The 22,776-nt window shown below is 42.9% G+C and overlaps 1 protein-coding gene across 3 annotated transcripts in view; it reads left to right on the top strand.

Moving 5' to 3' along the window:
* The window catches only part of CNTN6 (contactin 6), a 131,838-nt gene that overhangs the window by 91,341 nt on the left and 17,721 nt on the right, over nucleotides 1–22,776 (top strand). For all 3 annotated transcript variants that reach the window (XM_027743885.2, XM_027743884.2, XM_039380821.1), the window contains exons 9-12: nucleotides 1,608–1,744; nucleotides 5,493–5,622; nucleotides 6,644–6,794; nucleotides 22,370–22,497. In XM_027743885.2, coding sequence (XP_027599686.1) covers nucleotides 1,608–1,744; nucleotides 5,493–5,622; nucleotides 6,644–6,794; nucleotides 22,370–22,497 — 546 coding nt within the window. The remainder of the gene's footprint in view (nucleotides 1–1,607; nucleotides 1,745–5,492; nucleotides 5,623–6,643; nucleotides 6,795–22,369; nucleotides 22,498–22,776) is intronic.

Raw genomic sequence — 22,776 nt, 5'->3', positions numbered from 1 at the left:
GATTTCATTTCTCTGCTGAGGTGTTTTGTCTCCAAAAATAGGGTTCCTTTCCTGGACACTTTCTGCTGCTTCATATGTGATGCCTCCAGTCTGTGCTTTGGGCTCTGAGAGCAATAAAAAAGACATGTAATTAAAATTATTGTTAGGCATGGTGAGCCCTCCCTTTATAGTACCTTATAAAACCTTCCAGAACCCTACCTTTATAGTACTTTATAAACCTTCCAGTACCTAAAGGGGCAAAAAGAGAACTGGAGAGGGACTTGGGACAAGAAGTGAAGAGACAGGACAAGGGAAAATGGCTTCAAGCTGACGGAGGGCAGGGTTAGATGGGATATTGGGAAGGAATTCTTGGCTGGGAGGGTGGGGAGGCCCTGGCACAGGTTGCCCAGAGAAGCTGTGGCTGCCCCATCCCTGGAAGTGTCCAAGGCCAGGTTGGAGCAAACTGGGCTAGTGGAAGGTGTCCCTGCCCATGGCAGGGGGTGGAATGAGATGATCTTTAAGGTCCTTGCCACCCAATCCATTCTGGGATCCTCTCCCAGATACTTTCCCACTCTGGGAAGCAGCTCACTGGCAGTGCATTAACCTGGGGTTGGACCCACAAAGTACCCACAAGGTACTTTGTGGGGTAGAGTCAGGAGCTCCTCCCAAGCTCCAGAGGGAGGCTGGTTTTGCTGGTCACAAGGGATAATAATTCTCCTCCTAAAATTAAACTACTCTATGTAAGAACTACAAGTGTGCCTGTATATATTTATATATTTATTTATATAGAGACTGCAGTATTATGATTTCATAACCCAACCAAAAACTTCTCATGGCACGTTAACACACCAGACACTTGTGCCAGAGGCAGAGGGATGCTCCTCCCTCCCCGTGGCTTTGATCTACCCTAAATTTAGATGGATATTAATTACTCTCCATGGCTCTCATATTCCCCTTTATCTTGACAACTCTTCTAAATGTCAGCCTGCCTCAAGATAATCCCTGCTCAGCTCAGTCCTGGGCTCTCGGGTGTTTGCAGAGCTGGGATGTGATTCCTTTTACACTGCAGTGGATTGATGTCAGTGTTCCACAAGTGTCCAGGAGGGGTTTTTCTACTCTGAGTAGCCCTAATTCCTCTGTGTACTATCTGTGGTATAAATTACAACCTGAGAACTCAAGCTCTGAGCCCACTGTCACAGGTATGTGGGCAAAACAGGGAGGTAATTTTTACAATCTATGATTTTATTACCTGCTGACCAAAGATTTTGATATATTCCTGGTGCAAATATTCAAGTGCATTTAGAGAAAGTTTGTTTTCAGAAGTTAGGGACCTCAAGAATATCTTGAATTTCAGACATCTAATAGCATTGTTTCTGTAAATTTTGGCCAAAAAAATGGACAATTTCTTAACCAAACTCCCTTCCCCCTGGTCACTTGACCTCTAACAGTTTCCCAAGCTTGTCCTAAAATTTAATGCCAGGGAATTGTTGTGCAGAATTCACTTGTAGCATAATAAGAATGTGTTGGACAGGTATTAATTAGCCTTGCTCAGTTCATTAATTAATGGCAACATACCTCAAACAAAATCACTTTTCTCCTGCTTAAAATGATTTGCATATTCTTTTCAGCACCCCCTGAATGGGATAAAAAAATCCAAAATGCCTTTCTGTCTCTCTATGACAGTTTATATTGGGAGTGTAAGGCAAAAGGAAAACCAAACCCTTCCTACAGCTGGTTAAAAAATGGCCAGCCCCTGGTGTCAGAGGTAAGATTCCTCTTGTCTTCTTGGCTTTTTTCCTCGTATTTTTGCAATTTTTTCATGATTTAATCATAAAATTCATTTCACAGTACATTAATTTAGTTTCAAAAAGTAGGTGAGGATTAATATATCAAAATAAATGTAATAGCACAAACTCTTTGTAACGTAAAGCCTTGATTCTTGAAGTTCATCTTTGTTGCAAATGTATGATGTAGTTTAGATAGAAACAACAGTTTCTTGGTGTAATTTATCTTACAGAGCATCTAATTGCTCCAAGATATGGCAGTAGGTTAAAAATATCAATTATAATTGCTGAAAGAAGGGCTGAAGAAACACTAAATACATTTGTAGACTTAATCTGTAAATTGGGGAACTGGGAGGATGCCAACGGACTGGAAGAGCTTTTCAGAGCTGGAGTTGCAAAATGATCAGCATTAAATTGCACTTTTCTTCTGTTTCTGTTCTGAGTCTGTAGCTGGGTGGACCTTTGATACCCTGCAGTATGGCTGCTCCCATGCTGTGCTAATCCCTAAACTTAATTAATCAGTCAGCTCTGAAAATCAGTGAATATTGAGGGTAGTATTTTCTGGTGCTGTGTAGAGGGACAATAGACTAAAGAAAGCCACATAAAGTCATAATGAAAAGATGAATAAGTGCAAAATCTCACTTCAAAGCAAACCAAGGACTAAGTGGAAAGGGAATTAGTGAAGTGGTAGGAGTGTGGAAGGAGAGGGGAAGTCAATTGGAGCTCAAATGCTTCAGAAACAAGATCAGATCCTTAATTAGCCAGATCTTTGAGACCCCAGCTTCCAGGCACAATAATTCTATTTCTGTGGTGGCCAAGCTTTGGCACATCCATCCTCCAGCCCTCAGTTGTTGGTAACCTCCTGGAGACTGACTTTTGTGACAATTGCTGGGTTTGCACTTTGTGAAGTTTTAATAAAGAAGCTTTCCCTTCTTTATTAAACATCCATCCAGCATCTCTTGGGAATAGAATGGCGGGACTTACCCGTGATGCATTTTTACCTGGTTGGAAAAAAACAGTATTGTGATTAATTTCTGTTTAGCAAGAACAGGTACAGAATAATTTCCAAAACATATGGGACAAATTAGCACCTGCTGGGTGGCAGAACCAGCACTCATTGGATTTAGCAGTAATTATTTGGAGAAGCTGGAGTGGCATTCAACTTTCCATGGATTAGTTGAATGGACCCAACCTTCATCTGAGGAAAATAGCCAGGATTTCCTTGGATTGCAGTTTTCCTGAGTCTGATCATTCTGCTCATTGTCACCTCTGCCTAGGCAAGATTCTCCAGTTTCTCTCTCTTTAAAGGGAGCAATATTTAGAATCTGTCACTCTTCAATTGCATCGCTTCAATAAAGGAGAATAAAATGCTCTGTGGACACGTTTTCAGGCAACATTTTCCCAGTACTTACAGTGTGCTGTAAATGCAATACTTCAGGCAAGAAAATGCTGGGTGTTATTGCTCAGTGGACAAAAATGGACAGTTTGGAGGTGAAAGGACAAGAGAGGTATAATAAAATATTCAGTTTGTCACAGCACCTGCTTGTTGGAATCCTCACAGGAAGAATAACTCCAGATGCTTTGCACCTTGAGGCTGGTTCTGAGCATATTTTTCACCCTTTGTCAAACCTTTCTGCCCCACCACCTCCCTGGTCATCCCAGCATTATTCCTGCTTGTGTACACAGGGTGCTTTATTCTTCTCTTTGAATGCACAGCTCCAAAGAGCCTGCAGAGAACAGTGGGGAATTTGGGATATGTGTGGAACACTAGTGTTGCTTCAGAGGGGGGTTTATATTCAAAGGATGTTTGTAAAAATAGAATGCATGGAGAGGATAACAAACAGCCTGGAGGTAAAACTAAGTGTGCAGAAGATATCTGGAGTGAGAGGCTCAAAAAAGCCCATTATCAGTGGCTAAGTAATGTAATGTTCTTAATTAGTTTGCCACACAGCAGCCACGCAGCCCCAGGCTGTGCTCTCATCCCATTTCCAAGCTAAACAAGGTTGGGCTGGGTCACCTCGTGGTTGGGAGGCCTCCAAGAAAAAGTTGGAGTGTTGGAAAACAGAGCTCCAGGGCTCAATATGTGGCGTTTCCCCCTCTGCAGGAGGCAGAGGAATTCCCCCAGCAGGTTGTGGAACTGCCATGTCTGGGGATGATCAGAGGGCTGGAGCAGCTCTGCTGGGAGGAAAGGCTGGGAGGGTTGGGATTGTTCAGCCTGGAGATGAGAAGCTTTGGGGTGACCTAATTGTGGCCTTGCAGGACCTGAAGGGGCTACAAGGAACATGGGAAGAGACTGTTTGCAAGGGATGGAGGAACAGGACAAGAGGAATGGTTTCAAACTGACAGAGAGCAGAGTTAGATGGGATATTGGGAAGGAATTCTACCCTGTGAGGGTGGGGAGGCCCTGGCACAGGTTGCCCAGAGAAGCTGTGGCTGCCCCATCCCTGGAAGTGTCCAAGGCCAGGTTGGAGCAACCTGGGCTAGTGGAAGGTGTCCCTGCCATGGCAGGGCATGGAGCTGAATGAGCTTTAGGGTCCCTTCCAACCTAAATCATTCTGGGGTATCTATGACATAAGTTTAGCAGTTCACAAATACATTTGAGATGCTTGGAGCTGCCCATCAGAGACTGCACTGCATACTCTAAAAATGTACTCAGTACTCCTCCACTCCTGCTTCCAAGGCAGAAGAACCAGACTAAAGGAGCAGCATAATCATACCAGTAATATCTGTTGTTCAGGCTTGCAGTTGGTGATGGAATTTATGCTCCCTGTGGGTTTCTTCCAAAGTCATCTGTTTTGGGGAATGTTGGGGTTTTTTTCTCTTTCTCAGTGCTACACTTTGCAGCAGAACTATTATTGTCCCCAGAGGGTAGTAATTGTAAAATCACAAAATATTTAGCTTTAAGTTATGATTGCAGCATGAAACAGGCTTTCTTCTGTTTTCCAAAGTAGAGCAAATAAAACTTCTTTTAATACAGCAAACTCCAAGCTCTGCTCCAAATTTACCTACTGTGCAGTTCCCTCTATTTCAGCAGAATTGCACCGAGGAAAGTTGGTGTGCTTAGAAATTCAAGCTTTGAGGAGGAAGCTCTCCCTGTGCCCTGAGGGGCTTCCTGTGGGTTTCTAATTGGAATTTAAGTGTTGGCTTCCAGTAGAGCTTTTCCAGTGGCTCATTTTTCCGTGACTCCTCGGTCTGGAGACATTTGAAATGTCCCATTACTGGAGCACCTCTGTCTCCTGTAGAGCTTTTTTGATCGTCTCTGATCATCATTATCAGATCATCTGGTGGGTGAGGGGGGTGGTGATGCTTCACCCCCAGACAGGGATGGGGTGTTGAGAGCCCTGTAGAAGATGCTCCCAGTGAGGAACAGCTGTGCCTGCCCTGAGGTAGCTCCTTCTGTGTCATCTTCCTGGTGAAGCACAACCCCGGATTCACAGCTCAGCAGTGCAGGGAAAACACGTGGACAGCTGGAACATCTGGGCAAACCTGCCCAAAGCAATTACTGCAATGTGTGCCTGGATTTCTTGAAGAGATTGAAGAGCTGAGAGGGCTCAAAACACACCCACCATCACACAGGAAGGTGTAAATCATATTTCTGGCGTATTCATCCACGTTGCTTCCAAGAAAACAACATTCCTGCTTCTGAATTACAATCAGGTGCATTACTGTGATAATAAAAAAAGCTTTGGTTTGTACACTCAGTGTTTTGCCTTGTTTTTCTTTTGTCAGGAGAGAATCCAAATAGAAAATGGGACTCTTATCATCCCTGTGCTGAATATGTCAGACTCTGGCCTCTATCAGTGCGTGGCAGAAAACCAGCACGATACGATTTATGCCAGTGCTGAGCTGAGGGTGATGGGTGAGTAAATGTCACTAAAATGAGTCTAAAGGACACTCTGAAAAAAAAAATCTGAATTTAAGAATAGATGAAACTCCACCTGGCAGCTCAAGGCTGTTGATATTTCTTTGCTGTTTGCTCTTCACCCACGTGCAAACGTGGGGTTTTTTAGTTTCATTTCACGACTCGTTTGGGGGAAGAATGTAATCCGTGTGTGGTCTTTTTTTATCACATGCACACGAGTTTAATGAATGCTGCTTCTGGCTTATTTTGAGTTCTTAATAGTTATTCTGCAAGTTTAAAAGTCATTTTAGGAAGTGGAAAAAGTAGGTTTAGCTATAAACAAAGAGCATATGGCAAATATGTACATAAAGAAATAAGATGTAACAAGGAATCTCATTAATGTTTGCCAGAGATGCACATGAAATGGAATTTGCTCTTATAAAAGTCTTCTGATCTAGATATCCAAATATAAAGTTTGCTCAACAGCCAAATATTGTGAAACCAGTAAAATACAGACTTTAAGAGCACCCAACTGTTGCACAGGTCTTGTGTTTTCTTCTTCACCAAGAGTGAATTTTCACAGAAACTACTGGGAAAATAAACATATTTTCAGGAAACAGTGGATGTTTGTGAAAAGAAAGCCATAGTAAAGCTGTGTTTGTAACAGAATATTCTCTGCAGATGAATAAAGGTGTCTGGATCAGGAGTGTGATCTTTATCCTGCTCGGGAACCTCATTCTTCATCACAGACCTGTTCTCCCGGTCTCCAGATAACCCTCAGGAAAGATTGTCACCCAGTTTCTAGTTTAGAAACAGCATTAATAAAGTCACTAAATAAGATACAATGAATTTAAATCTTTGTTACTTAAATACATTTTTCATGGTGGATTTGTATGTATTTTGCAGGAACCTCAAAAGCAAAGCAATTATTGACTTCACCTGCCGTGTAACTCAAAGAGAAGAATTCAAAAAGTTCATTTAATGCCTCGTCAGCTGAATATTGTTCTGCCCTTCTTTCTTCTTCTTTCTCCATTTTCAGCTGCAGCCCCCGATTTTTCCAAAAATCCCGTGAAAAAAATGTCTGTCGTTCAAGTTGGAGGTGAAGTTACAATTGGTTGTAAACCCAGTGCTTCTCCCAGGGCTGTCATCACCTGGAGAAAGGGCTCAGAGGTTCTGCACCAGAACAAAAGGTACCGTCACAAACCAGCGCCGGGGCTGCTTTAATGATATCATTTAAACCTCGCTGAAGCACAGCTGGCCTGGTATTGCTTTTGACAGCTCGTTGACAGCAAACTTTGATGCCAGAGGCCTGTTTGTCTTTAGCAGTGGCCACGGGGTTGTGTGGCTGGAAAGCTGGGGAGAACAAAGGCCGAGCGGAGCCGCGCAGGGAATCGTGCGATCCGCGCATTCCTGTTCGGCAGCACGGCAGCACTGCCAGGCCAGCGGGGCTGGGGGTGCCCACACACAGAGCTGGAGAGGGGTGTTGCCTAAAGGAGCTGAGGGGAAAAAAAACTCCAAAGCGATTTAATTGAGGATGAGATAAGAAAAGGGTTTAATTTGTACCTAGGCATGAAATACAAGATGTGCGCACCGGCCATGCACAGGTGTTACAATTTATAAGAGTGTCTGTCCAATCCCAAGTGTTTCCACCCCGTAGCTTTTGCCCTGGTCTACCCCCAGCCCACCCCCTGGGAATTGGATCTGGAGTGCTTTTTGAGACCACCTCTTCATCATCTTCATCATCTCCATCTTCTTCAGAGCATAAAGGGTACACGGTCACCCAGTTCTTGACTGTACCCTTGAGGTTCAGGCCAGGATTAGATGTCCTCAAACAGAAGAGGCCTTGCCTTGACAAAAGACTAAATATTTTCTACTGGAATTAAGGGGTAGGATTGATATGGGGAACATAGAATGGGGTGATGGGGTAGGGGAATGTATAAACTATTGTGCTAAAGGGTGAGGGATATAATATAGCTACTTCTAAAATCTACTTCTACTGTAATTACTTATAAAGCTTATAAAAGTTAGAAAAATCAAAAAAAACTAAAAGGGTCTTAAGGCATCAAGGGCAGACATCAGTGGAGGCTTCAGGGAAGCAAAATATACCCCCAGGCTGTGGCAGAATTACTCTGCTGTACAGGTTGTACAATAACCCACAGTGAAATCAGCCACCAAGCTCTGTCACTCCCGTTTAGGCTGGGCTTAGCCACTGGCCCAGCACACTGGTGCACTTCTCACCAATGGGTTTGGGGTCACATGGTGTTCAGTGATGACTAACAGCTTATTTCTGAGTTGCCAGCACCATCCACATCATCATATTCCAAGGAGTGTTTGGACAATGCTTTCAGGCACATGGGGTTGTCCTGTGCAGGGCCAGGAGTTGGGCTCGATGTTCCCTGTGGGTCCCTCCCAACTCAGGATATTCTCTGGTTCTATGATTACAAACAACGTAAAATATGAAAATGAGAGTGGGTTACTGACAGAAGTTGTGAATATTCCACACAACACACAGCCCTGAGGATATTTCCACATACAAATGAAGGCAGATGGATGAAATGGGTGTCTCAGAACTGCTGAGAACGGCTGAGGAGCCTTCTCAGCATCTCCTTCAGATCACCAATATGACAGCAAAGCTCTGTCACATCCTGTTGTCAGGCTTTGAAAACCACAGTCAGTAATTCAGAAAGCTCTGGGAGCTGAATGCCACATTTTACACACTGGACCAGTTGCTCAAGGAGGTCAGTTTGGGTCACATAAGACTTAAAATTATCATAATTCACTAAAAGATTATCCAAAGCTGTGACACAAAGAAATCTTACTTACAGTATGTTGCAGTAATGTACAATGAAGAAGAAAGTAAATCAGAGGAGTAGTTATGAAAGTGCAAATCTGAGAAGAATTTTACCTTGGTACTGGCAATGAAACGGAAAAATTTGGGTGATCAATCCATGCCAAGGGCATAGAAAACTTCCCAGTGCTTTTCCCCCTTTCAGAAGTGGCAACTTTATTTTCATTTTAACTACTCATGATGAAAAATATTTTTGTAACTAGTGTTTAGTCTAATCTTTATTTGTATTTTGATTGTATGGTCTATTCAACAGGCTGAACTAAGCCTAGATCTTCAGGTTCCAGTACTCTGATATTCCCCATCTGATTTACTTATAAAAAAATATTTACACGTTACTCACAGTATTTACTTGTGCTTCTGTATTAATTTCCTAACAATAATTCTAAGCACACTGTAATTTCTGAACATCCCAGAAGGCTCCTGTGGCTCTGCAGGAGTAAACAACAGGAGCAGGATTTACAAAGGGAGACAGTGTTTAAGCTCTCTGTGTGCAAAACATTATTACCAGGGCGGCCACTGGTGCAAAGTGAAATTTATGAGGCTTTTTTTGATTGTTAAATGACAAAATAGCTAATGCTGTGGTTTAAAAGGAGGGGAAATAAATCATCTCTCCACTGTTATTCCAGAGACCTGTGACAGAAACCACAATGAAATAAGGAGTGGTGTGGCTGTAAATACATGGCTAATTAAAGTGCTCCATTTAAGTTGGTCTTTGGTCATAAAAAAGAGAAGGAACCTGCCCTGCCTTTCTCCATATATGTGATTAAACCCTGCCATGTCACATACAGATTAACTATTTTAACTAAAGCTCAGCTTATTTCTGCTCCCATTTTATTGTCCAGCAATTATCATCTTTATGGACTGCTTTAGTAGCTTTTTTTTTTTAATATTTGGTTGGATTATAGATGCTAAAAAAGGGAATACCAATCCCTCCCAGCTCTGGCAGCCAAACTGGGATGGACACAATGCTAAATGAGTCAGATCACAGAACTTCTTTGGAATCATTTAGACAAATTCAATCTTTTGTTACAGAAATAGTGCAACTCAACCTATTCCACCCAAAGGGGGAAGAACATTCTTTCTTTTTCACCTTCTCCCTTTCATTTATGATAATATTTTATTCCTGATAGTCTTGAATATGTGGTGACTGCTCTCCCTGATCAGCTGAGCTCTTGACATAACAAGAGAACCCTGCTTTGTAATAAATTTAGTTAGTAAGTGTGTAAAGAGAAGAGTGCTAAATAGGAAACTCTAAAATAGATTACCCACATTAACGAAAGCACCATTAAATGTTGTTTTTATTGGATTTCCTCAGAGTTTTTTTTTTAATGGATCATTTTTAAGCTTATGAAGCTGCTGTATTTGGGCCCCTGCTATTTGAAAAAAAAACCCACTTAAAATTTCTAGCAGTGTGATTTTCTGCATCTCTTGCCAGATCCAGCAGAGAAGGTCCTCAGCCCTCAATCTGCTTTTTGGGGCACTGGGAGTTTCCTCCAGCCCTATTTGTCTCTCCCATCTTCTCTGCAGCTCAAACACATCATTGCCCAGATTTTCAACAGCTTGTTTGCTCTGGTTACTGTAAAATACTTTATTGCATTTGCAGCGTACAAGTCCTCCAGAAAATGCCAAAATAAATCATTTTTTATATTAGATAGTGAAACAAAGCCTGAATATACCAGTACCAGATTTGCTTATTATTCCCAACCCTCTCCATTGAGTATTCTCCTTCAAAATTTTCAGAAATACCTTCATTTCACCCTTACTGATATGGTTTAATCTCTGAGTATGGGATTTATCTCTGGTCCATGCTGCTGGCCACCTTAGAGAGGGAATTCAAGGTTATCAGCTGCAGGAATCAGAAAGAAATGCTCCAGTTGGCTAATCCTGGCTGGGTTTACCTGCTCCCTCTCCACGTGATCCCCAATCAGCTCATCTGCCAGGACAGTTTTGGGTGCTCTTTTGGGCAATTAACCTTCTCCTTTGGGTCAAAGTCTTGAGAAATGGGGTTTTGTGAGTGAATGGACAACTATTTGTTTGCCCTTTGCAGAATAAATGGCTTCTCCTGGCCTGTGCTGTGGGTTTTAGCTCGATGCAGAAATGAAACACAACAAAGAACGAGCTTTGTGCTCCCAACTCCCTCCCTGTGGAGTCTGACACACACAGCAGCTATTTTCATGTGTGTCATATTCTCACTGTGTGCAAAGGGAGTTTTTTTCATCTCTCTTCTCACTTCTATCATCTGGTGTCCACTGAGGGAAGGAAAGACAAGAAGGGAACGATTCATACACTAAATAAAACAAATTTTCCAGTCTAGACGTTCTCATCCCGAACGCCTGCCTTGGCGCCTTCAGTGAATTCAGGATCAGGACCCTCATGGAAAAGTTATCTTACAAAAGCCTCTTTTTGATTGAAGCATTTCAATAAATGGGAATTGGACTGGGTTTTGCTTTGCCAGGGAGAGGTGCTATTCCCTCAGCACGGGCTGGGGCTCCCCCAGCTCTGCAGTGAATGCACATAAACATACGTGATTCACTTCACTCGGAATTCAAATGAGGGGAGCTGAGGGAAAGCTGAGAAATGAGGTGGGCTGGAGGAATGCATTAGTCATATACAGCACTTTCCATGCATTAATAATCAGTAATAAGCAAATATTCATAATTTAAATTGTTTTTTGGGGGGGACTGGGCAAGAGGGACGTTTAGGGAATCAGTAAGATCTGCTCAATTCTTGTTGGCTCCAAGATTTGCTTGTAGGACACGGTTCAGTCCCATCTCTGTGAGGGATGGTTGTGGATTCTCTGCCATAAATAAAGCTGCTCGAGGTGGTGAATTCTCTTTGCTGTGGCACACTTGGGTTTGGTGCTTTACACTCAAGTTGCTGCCATCACTCAAAGGCAGCAGGGCAGAATGATTGAGCACCACCATGAAAAGCTGTCTTTCAACAACCCTCTGCAAAATATTGAATTCTGCAACCAATCTTCTGCAGAGAGAGCAGATGGCGGGACTGGGTGGGGGAATTATCTGTTGGTTGCTGAGTTCTTTGAGCTGCCCCTTGGAGCCTCAGACTCAGGGGGGGTGGTTCTCCTGCTCCCAGGGGAAACACAAGGACCCAGCAGGTTTTATTACTTGAAGGGCTGGGTCTGTTCACAGCCCTGTGGTCTACCTGGGCAGGACCTTTCTCCTGTGCCACCTTCTGAGTTGTCTTGGCTCCTGCCTCCCTTCTGCTGCTCCACTGTCCACAGCCAGATTCCAAAACCAGGAGAGTTCTAACACATTTAAACCTTTTCTTTATTTTGGGGAAAAATTGTCTTGTTTCTGTGGGTGGAATTAGACAAATAGGGAGTTAAAAATTAAGATAATTTAAACTGGAGGAGACTGAGAGAGACTTCATTGGGGTCTGCAGCTTCCTCAGGAGGGGCAGCTCCGATCTCTGCTCTGTGTGAGCAGGGACAGGACCTGAAGTTGTGTCAGGGCAGGCTCAGGTTGGATCTCAGGACAAGGTTCTTCCCCCAGAGGGTGGTTGGGCACTGACCAGGCTCCCCAGGGCAGTGGGCACAGCACCAAGGCTGCCAGAGCTCCAGGAGGGTTTGGATGATGCTCTGAGGGACAGGGTGGATTATTGGGGTGTCTGTGCAGGGCCAGGGGTTGGACTGGATGGTCCTTGTGGGTCTCTTCCAGCTCAGAATATTCCATGATTCTATAATTATTAGTAAACGGGCGAAGTCCTCAATCCACTGATCAAATACAACGTATAAAATATATTGTCTGTGAAACAGCATTTCAGCTGAAGCCAATTTGAGCAGAAATGTGTCAGGGCAGTCCAGCAAACTCCAGTGAAACATTTCAATTACCAGAATGTCAGTTCTGTTGGTTCAGCTTCCACAATATCCCTTATCTTTCAAAATAAATAAAAAAACCACCTCTGCTTGGGGAGGAATCAAGACAAAATGGATGGAAAATTCCAAAATTTGCACTAGTCTGCTAACAAAGGAGGAGATTGATGTCACTTAACTTCTCTTTAGCTGAAGTCAATATGCAGCCTAAGGGAGTTGTTTACTTTTCCTTGGCAGGTGCCTCCATCTCAAATGAGACACCGAAGTTTTAGCTGAGCAAAGCTGGGGGAATGAAACTTATCCACAGTGTCTGAAAAAACCCTCTGCCTGTATTGAAGTCAAACTGATGAGCAGCACAGGCAAAGAGAAGCTTTACTTGTCAGGCTGTTTAATGCCACAAACCAAAAAATTTGGCCACCAAAAAAAAAAAATCCTGTGCTTTGTGCATGGAAAATACTCTGGATATTTGTGTGCTGGAAGCAAGTTTTATATAGAGCATATTTTTCTTATGCTATTCCAGCACTTACCATTTTATTCCCAGCATTCCAGGTGAATAGCAATGGGATATTAATTTGACTATTATTTTATTTTTTAAGTCTGGTTTTTGAAGCCTGGATTAAGTGTATCTCTGTTTTTATCTTTCTTCCTACCACGAGCAGCTTTGCATAGCTTTGAGGAGCTGCCTTAACCCTTCTGTCTTATCAGTGTCTGTGTGCTTGTAAAGAGGTTCATTTCCTATTTTAGTATTTAAATAGAGCACTTGAAGTGTGGGCACCAGCAATCACAGCAATTCCAGCTCTCAGACACCACTGCTGCAAGTCAACAGGAATGCAAATTAAGCTTATCTCTTGATGAAACTCTGCTTTTGCTTAGGGAACCAATGGAATTGATTCCACATCTGCTAAATTTGATTAATCACTTCAGTTCCTTTCCTTACTGACAAATAGATGGACAGAAATCAAAAGCACAGATTTACCTGCCTGCTCTCAGGGCTTGCTCTGAACTTCCATGTTCAGATGTTAAAACTCCTGCAAAACCTGAGACTGCTGTTTAGAGTTGGTTTTCATCTACAGCATGTTTGGTTCTAACCAGACAAACCCCACCATTACACCCGTCCTGAGGGAATTCCTGAGAAGGAATATTTTGTGTTCTAGCTAAAAATATCCCCTGCTCAGATTACAGTGGTCTCAATTTCAGAAAATGTGGTGCAAAAGACCAGTGAGGCAGCTCTAATGTATTTATTGAGTATTTATTTGCTCTCAGTAGTGGTGTTTTTCTGGTTTGGGCCTTTGTAGGCATCTGCCTGTGCTTCCTTTGGAATAATGTCACTGAATCTACAGGAGGAACATCCCTCACAGGAATATTTGGTGATCCAGCAAAACTGGTGAGATTGGCATAAGAAAAGTTTTACAACCAAAGAGTTGGTAGAAAACACCTCAGACTGGCCTGAAGTACCTTCAGTCTTCCCTTCTTTTCCACATTTCCAGTTATTTCTGTCTTCTCCCCCACGCTGGGGGTGAAGGCAGAGGAATGGAAAACGTGAGTGAAACGTGAGGAGGGAGAAATAAGGAGAAGGAAGAAGGAGCGCAGACGAGGGGAAGAAAAAGACAATATTTTATTTTTCCTCCTTTATCTTGTTTCCCTTTGTTTTCCCCCTCTCTCTGTTCTCTTTGCATTCGAAATGAACCCACTGCAGAGACACAAGGAGGCAGGAGGGGACCCCCATTTATACCTGACCCCCCAAAACGCTGGCAGGCAGCAGGCAGAGTGTGTCAGTGCAGTGGAAGGCATGAGAAAAGGGCTTTGCCTTTCTTATCTCTCTCCTTGGAGAGTTTCACAATGGAACAAGCCAATAAACCTAATTTCTTTGTTTATTGCTGACTACTCAGAGCAAGTTTAGCACATGAGAGAGTGTGAGCATGGGGGCAGCAGACAAACCATATGTTCTACGTGTGAGAAAGAACGAAACCCTGCCTGAGACTGGATTTATTACAGCTCCCCTCTGCGTGGCACCTCTCTAATACAATTCTAAATTGTTCCCACTCATCCTGGGAACCTTGCTAAGGTGAGCCTTTCCAGAGGCTGTCCTGCATGCCAAGGTGTCCCAGGCAATCTGTCACTCTTCCATGCCACATGGAGCTGCAATAACCCAACCCCAGTGAGTGGCAGCGCTGTGCCCTCTCTCCCTTCGAGCTCCTGTCCTGTCCCTGCTTCGTGCACATGTTCTGATTGATGTTCAGGACTTCATCCAAAGCCAGATAATCTCCTTGGAGTTTTTCCATTGACTTCAGCGGGCTGGGAATCAAGGTTCCTAATTAGGAGCTTGCACAAAAAAATAATGAGAGAATGCAACCTTCTGTGCTTCTCTTCCAGTCCAAGTTGTCCTGCCATGCACATCATTACTGCTGAACTCTTCTGGGGCGTGTTGCTGTAGCATACAAAAATAGCAGGATTGGGTGGAAAATGTGCTGCACAGGCACCAAATAAAAGATTTTGATGTCAAAATTTTCAAACAAAACGTAATTTAGAGGTAACAGATCAGGGTATGTTGAGTGATATATGATTTATGAGATATAAAATGAGATATCGATTCACATAGAATCAATATCCTGAGTTGGAAGGGACCCACAAGGATCATCAGAGTCCAACTCCTGGCCCTGCACAGGACAAACATGGACTGGGAATGATGAACCAAGAGTCTTCCAGGGAGGAGTTTCTGGAATCATTTGGAGTGTGAAGTGACAGCCCAGAAACAGCACCTGAAACAAGGGGCTGATGTTGGGCCAACACGAAGCCGAGCACCAACCACAAAGCCATGAAGTTTGCAGGAGGATACCAACAGCTCTGCTTTAGCCACAGGGTTTTATCACAAAGAAATACTTTTCTGTGAGAACTAAAACCCTTCTCAGATTTTCACTGAAAGGGAAATCTGAGAAAGGAGAGGAAAAGCTTAAGGGACACACACAAGTGACAGAACGTGACTCACACATTAAGAAGACAAAAAATTTCTGTGCTATTTTGAGCAAGGATGTGGGTCCAAGTGAACTATATATGGTGCCTATAATTGTGTCTCAAATCGAGTATAAATTCACTAGCCCAGGGAGGGTTTTCTGCAAGCCAGGGAAGGTGTCCCTGGAAGGGAGTGGAACAAGATGAGCTTTAAGGTCCTTTCCAACCCAACCCATCGTGGGATTTTCTGATTCTGTTTTGTGGGTGAATTTCCAGGATTTCTGAAATCAGGGCAGTACCACACTGGTGTCAGCTCCTGGCTTGTACAGAATCCTTTCAACTTCACAGCAGGTTTTATTGTGCTTTTCCTTTTGAAACTGGTTCTGACAAGCAGATAGGGAAGAAGCTTCCTGTAACTGAATTAAACTCCCTTGCAGAGGGTAATTCAGAGCCTTATGTACTGTTAAATTCCACTTAAGTCCCATATTAAGGGCTTAGTTTTACATCTGGAGCGAATTTGGCTGTATGAGTGGCTGTGTCTGAACTCCTAATGGTGTCTGGATCATCAAAATGAAGATTAATGGTGGATTAGAACAGTGGTTGTTTGGCCAGACCATCCTGTGCTGAAAGAACTTCTGTCTGATGTAGTGGAGTTGCAAAGATTTCATAAAGTCAGTAGAACTTGTTGGAAGACAGAAATTTGCCAACTGATTTATTTGGCAATTCAGTTCATTTTCTATTTTTCTTCCCCCCACACACAGAGGTGCTGTCGCCCCGTATTTCCTCGCTGCAAGTTCTGAGATGTGTTACTACAATAGATTTAGGCACATCTCTACACATATGGTATTTTTGTCACTTTTTTTTCTTTGGTCATCACATAAAAACCTCTGCCTTGCTTTTAATCCTTGAGTATGTTAAAGACAGGGCAAAACAACGTTTGTTGTTTTGTGTTAAAGGCAGTTGCAGCTCCTAAAAATACTGGATTTTCTCTGGAAGCCTTGTGAGGGAGTGTAGCTCAGTTCAGATGTCTGTATGTATTTACATAAATAAATATTTGTGGTCCCAAAGTGCAGAGATTTGATGCAAAAGTAATTCTGTTTTTAGGAAGAGAAGGGAATTTCTAGAAATAGGAAGGAACAGTGTTATAGCATCACCTTCTATAAATTCTAATAGTACTCTTTTCTAAAATATTTTAATAAGACTATTCGGCAAGACTGTGTAATGTTGTTTTGATCCAAATAGTTAAAAGATTATAATGGCATTTATTTTATTTCCAGTTAATTGTCAGTCAACCCTGAAGCTCATTTATATCAGCATGCAGATAAGGAAAATCTTTTAAGCATAGTTTATTAAATGGCAATACTATTAGCATACAAATTACCCTCAGAATAGAATAAACAGGTACAAAGATCATTAACATATGATACAGACAGTCAGATCTCAGATGGGACTCAGTGGGACCTTTTCAAAAATACCAGGGCTGTCATCAGCAGGGACAAGTCATTCACTCAGTCAAACTTTACTCACATTTCCATCTGCATAAATCACTGTAATTCTGAGCCTCTTGGGAGCTGGGCTGTTTCTACCCCTCACTCTCTTTCTTCCCTTTGTAGTTTTTAATTCAGCCTCTCTCCTGCCTCTCAATCTTTGTAAAATTAGACAAGTCAGATATTGTCTCAGCGTCTGCTGGTGTGTCTGCCGAAATTTATAAACAATATATCTTTGCCCAGCCCGGAAAGTAGGAGTGGGTTTGCTCTCAAGCAGCAAAAAGGGGCTGAGGAGACACGGTTTCAAATAGGATTTTACAGATAATAAAAATTACTTTGCCTCTGATTTCATCAGATCCAGATTCCTCCCTTTTATCTGCTCAGTGTCACGAATGGCTTCACCAGCCTCAGGAGGTGTCAGATGGTAGAGGCAGCCAGGAGACCAGGAGAGGGATCTTCACAGGAAGTATCAGGGTTTTCCTTTCTTTGGGAAGGAATTGTGCCCTTGGAGAGATCGGTGCCATCCTGGCAGTGCTGGAATCTGGGGCTCCATTCACCCCCAGTTTTACACCAACCCACCTCAACCAGTTTGGGTGAGGATTTCAAAGGCATTTTCTGGACTGGATCCACGCATTTCACATCCACGAATTAACATCCCACCCCTCCCAAAACCAGCTTGGCTACACAATCCAGCAGTGCACAAACCTACCCCTGCTGCACTTTCAAATCTAATAACCTGCCACCTCTTTCTTTCCTCGGATTTTATTGTTCTATCAGCCTTGTTAAACACATATTATTCTTTCATGCTCTTAAGATCAAAGCAAATAGCCATCAACAATCTTTTGTTCACGTGAGACAACACATGGGGAGCTGGTTTGTTTGGTCTGGTTAATTAAAAGCTGTACCTATCATCCCTGCTTGATTTCTCGAGTTCTTTGCTTAAAAACTATGTGTGACAATTTTAATGAGCTCTCACTTCATCCCAGCCTCGTGTCTTCTGCACTAACTTTGCAAACTCCTCTTTTTGAACATCACACAGAGTTCTGACTCCAGCAGGTCCTGGCTGGGCTGTTTGTTTTCCCTTCCTGCACATGATGTTCATCCATCCTGCTGGTGGAGTCACTCAGAGGGGATTTTCAATACTTGTGTGTAATGGTTTTAAACTAAAAGAGGGTGATTTAGAATAAATATAAGCAAGAAGATATAAGGAAGAAGTTTTTTACAATGACAATGGTAAAATACTGGCACAGCTTGCCCAGAGAAGCTGTGGCTGCCCCATTCCTGGAAGTGTCCAAGGCCAGGTAGGAGCAATCTGGACTAGTGGAAGGTGTCCCTGCCCATGGCAGGGGGTGAGACTGGATAATCTTTAAAGTCCCTTCCAGTCCAAACCATCCTGGGACTCTACATGGAATGATATTTCTGGGTCTTCCTAATTTGCCCTCGTGGGCAGAAACTTGTTATGAATTTACAGAAGTGGATTTTTCTCTCTTCTTTTCCTCTCAGCTTTGTTAGTGGAGCTGTTCCCCAGAGGCAGCCCCTGTGTGACTCAGGCAGGAGCACAAGGCACCAGCACAACTCTGATAAGAATTTAAGCACTTTGTAAGTCAGAGATGCCAGCCTAGACTCAGGCTTATGCTTCAGCAATCTCTTGCTGCATCAGGGCTTTATGAACAGCTGTGTCCTGAGTTCTTCCTTCTCCTCCTTTCACAGGGATGCATTCATTAGACCTGCTTCAAATCTGCTTTTCGTCCCTCCACAGGCACTTATTTATTTATAGAGAGAAGTCCAGTTTTCCTGGCAGACAAAATACTCTCCTTGCATTGTATTGGACAAGTTCAACTTTTCTGTCGTGGAATTACCTCGTCTTCTGATGCAGCTGCTAAGAATTATTCTCTATAGCCTTCACACAGCCTAAAATGTTGTGAAAAGTGCTGGTTTTCAGCAAGCCTTTCAGCAGGTGAGACAGCATTTCACAGCTTCTTTTTAAGTCATTTGTTAGAGCTTGATCCAAAGCCCATTAAAGGAAGTATTCCCGTGTCCTGCTGCATCCCAGCTCCCTTATTTGAAAGACAAATGGAAGAGGACAAAGTGCAGCCCCTCTGAACCCAGCCAGGGTGGAAAGTCGTGGCTCTGAGGGAGTTGATGGCGATTTTGTTGTTCATGGCAAAGCGGGGCAGTTTTTCACATGGATTTTTTTTTGTCTTGCATCTGAAATGTATCATCTTGATTTTTGGCCAGGCTCTGTTTCTCATCCCTCTCCTGACCCAGACCTCAGGACAGCTGGAAATGTCTCACTTTTTTTTTTTTCTATTTTCTATTTTCTTTAATCCCCTTCCCCACTAAACTGATTACTCTGGAGTTCTTTGTGCTCTTAGATAAATTCTGCCTGAGTGTCTTATTTACTGCTCATCCCTAATTGTTGTTAGGTAGCCTGACCTGTTTCAAAGAGCTCTCAGGCTTTCCTTAGCACGTGGTTTCTCTCTGTTAAGCTCTGTTTTTGATCCATCGAAAGAGCCATTCCACCCTCAGCCTGCCCAGCCATTGAAATATTGTTTCAGAACAGCATTTCTTCAGATCAAACATCACCTTTGTCAGCCCTTGAGTGGGTACAAACCACTCTCAGAGGATAAATTAGAAAAATGGGAATTATTCAGGGCTCAAATCCACATGAAGGATGGAGGGGAAAAATCTGAGTGAGACATGACTAAACTGACTGAAGCTGCAGTCAGAGCCTGTGCCTTCAAAGCTTGTCCCCTTTGCTATTCTACATTTTACAGCCCATTTTTCTTCAGTATTTATCTACATTGAAGCCTTTTGGGGACTGAGATTCTCTTTTCTTTTTGCCTCGTGCTCACTTTCAGATTCTAATTTGCACCTAAGAGCTTTTAGGTGCAGCTACAGTAAAAATAACAGGTCATCAATATTTGATGGAGAGAAAGACACCACAGTGGCTTGTTATAACTTATGATTCAGGTATCCAATTTATGAACATTTGCTGATTCACACTCGAATCTCTTTGGAGGTTGTTTGATGAACACCATATGTTACCCAACCACTCAGTTGCATCCACTGTTTTATCACCAGCAGTTCCTACTGATGATGCTTTCTGGTGACTGGTGAAAGCTGATGGGAAGAAATGCATCATTAATGCAAAAAATAGGGCAGAGGCAGAGTGGAACACTTGGATTTCTTCATATTTAAACCTGCCTTTGGAATAGTGTCTCCCTGTGTGTCCCCCTGCCAAGAGGGAGAGACACCCATGAGTCTTGTTTCGATGCAGAGTTGTCACAGCAGCAGAAAGGTACATGTTATAGAATCACAGGATCACAGAACATCCTGACTTGGAAGGCATCCATAAGGATCATCAAATCCAACTCCTGACTCCAGCAATCCCACCCTGTCCCTGAGAGGATCATCCAAACCCTCCTGGAGCTCTGGCAGCCTTGGGGCTGTGCCCACTGCCCTGGGGAGCCTGGTCAGTGCCCAACCACCCTCTGGGGGAAGAACCTTTCCCTGAGATCCAACCTGAGCCTGCCCTGGCACAGCTTCATTCATCCTTCCTTATCCAACAAATGTCATTTAGTTGATTCATCAGTTGATCGAAGAGTGTATTTTTTTTTTTTTTGCTTCCTATTTTGCTCTGCTCAAGTTTATTATGGATCTACAATGGATTTTTAAACCTGAACTTATTTCCTCACCGTTCTACAAATGTTAAACTAACAGCTGCTGCAGTACCTGGTGATTATTGCCAAGGAAACAAAGATTTTTCATTGAAGCCTAAATCCCTTTCCCTCTCAGCTCCACACCTCAGTCACAGCATGCCCAGAACCACAGGAACATCTCAGCCTCTCTCCTTCCTAAATCCACCTTGCCCTGCTCAGGGGCAGATCTTTCAGCAGGGTAAGGTCAGATGGGTGTGGGGGACATGAAACTGGGGAGATTTAAGTGAAAAGTTCACCAGAAATCCCAGTCTAGTGCTTCTCTTCACCCCTGAGAGGCTGGAAGTGTGTGCTGGGAAGCTGGACAAGGTCTGATGCGTGTTCCTCGTGTAGCTACAAGTGTATAAATCCCAGAGAGGAAAGCAGGGAGACACTGTGATGGTTTTTTTGTGTGTTTAATGGTTCTGATTCTACTTCCAGCTCCGACTTCTGCTCCTGTGATTGTTCATTTCCTTTAATAATTCATTACATCACCCAATCTTATGCTGTTAGTAATAAATATTAAATACCCAAGCTGTGATGCATGAATGAGATATTTTCTATTTTATAAAAGGATCCTTGGTTTAGAGTTAAATGTCAATTAAAAGAGGAATATAAAAAATGATGCAGTGCTGCTGTGAGTGCTGGAATGAATGAAGCCTGGTTTCCTATGGATTTGTGGCTGGATTCTGACAGGTGTAAGGAAGGCATTTGAAGGCAGCTTTTTCTGTGGTTGGGGGCAGATTTTTTATGCCTGTTAAGGAGTGTGTTTAGTGCCAAGAGAAGCTGAGATCCTGAATCCATTTTTATAAAACTTCCAGGAGCTTCATGTCTCAAATTTCTTCTAAACTCAGAAAAAAATTTGGTCAAGAACTTCCACACCTATCAGGTGCAACATGTAGATGAGGAACTGAGAAAAACAGTAACAAACCATCACAGGGTGATGTTTTCTGTGCAAAAATTCGTTACTTACTTAATCCAGTTTTCATTTTAAAATTTTCTACTTTAAGATATGTGTTCTGTGTGTTCTGAAGAAGATCCCAGAATCCTGAAGTACTTTGTGTGTAACAGCTGGAAGTTGCCAGGCACGAACTGAGAGTTTATCCCAGGAAATCATATTCCAATCTCTGTTCTGACTTACATCCTAAAGCATCTCCTGGACTTGAAGAATCATATGAACAAGACTAAAAATTAATTTTGTCCATAAAACCCAGGAGTGGTCCTGAAATTACTATTATATGTGATTTCCCCAATATTCTGCAAAGTGGTGCAAACAACTTGGTGACTGATAAGGGGGTTTGGAGACCTTGTGAGAAAATCATGTATTTTATTTGGCTCCTTGGCTTGTGAGGTGGCATTTCAACATTTCAGCCAGTCAGTTAATATCTTTTAATTTAATAATAATCCTGACAACTGGGCTCAGACACAACCTTAGTAAGGCTTAGGAGCATTGGGATCTGAAAAAAAAAATGCCCCCTTGGTAAAATAAAGCACAATTAAATAACAAGTTGAGTCTTCCTTCTTTCTCTGGAGACTCTGGATTTTGCTGCTCAAAAGCCAGCTGGAACAGTTAGTGATCAATCCCAGCATGTCAATATAACATTGCTAATACAGAAATCAATAATAAGCAGAGGTGAAAATTGGTTGATACATATTCAGCTGGCTGGAGGAGAGAAAAAAAAATGGAAACATTTTGATATTAAAAGTACTGTGACATTGTCATCTAACAGAAGTCTGTTTTTTTACTCTGGTTTTCTATTGTTGCCCAGAGAATTTGTGGTTTCCACATCTCTGGAAGTGTCCAAGGCCAGGTTGGATGAGCTTGGAGCAATCTGGGCTAGTGGGAGGTGTCCCTGCCCATGGCAGGGGGTGGAATGAGATGGACTTTAAGGTCCCTTCCGACTCAACCCATGCTGTGAATCCATGGTTCTCCTCTCTCTGTTTTCCCCAGGGTGGTGTTCCTGGAGGATGGCAGCCTCAGGCTCTCCAACATCACCAGGGCAGACGCTGGAGTGTTCACCTGTGTGGCAACAAACCAGTTTGGAGCTGCCAGGAATTCAGGGAACCTCGTCGTGAAAGGTACTTTGGGATTTTCTTTTGAGCTTTAAGGTCCCTTCCAACCCAAACCACTCTGTGATTCGAACTTATAACTCTCTTTTTTCCTTAATGTTCTTGTTTTCAGTGCTCTCAGAGTTCCTGTAGCCTGCAGGGGTGACCTCCTCCCCAGCCTGCTGCATCTGGTGATGGGAAATCTTTTCCATACTCATCTTCTGAAAGACCAATTAGCACTGATGCAGCACAAGGGGTGATCTGAGATGATGCCACAGCACAGCCAACAATGAATAAACCAAGAAGTTT

This window comes from Pipra filicauda, unplaced genomic scaffold (assembly GCF_003945595.2).
Source record: "Pipra filicauda isolate LSUMZ 115617 unplaced genomic scaffold, ASM394559v2 scaffold204_size1372650_pilon, whole genome shotgun sequence".
In the NCBI taxonomy this organism is placed as follows: domain Eukaryota; kingdom Metazoa; phylum Chordata; class Aves; order Passeriformes; family Pipridae; genus Pipra; species Pipra filicauda.
Note: the sequence above shows the minus strand (reverse complement) of the source record. Positions and strands in the feature narration are given on the sequence as shown.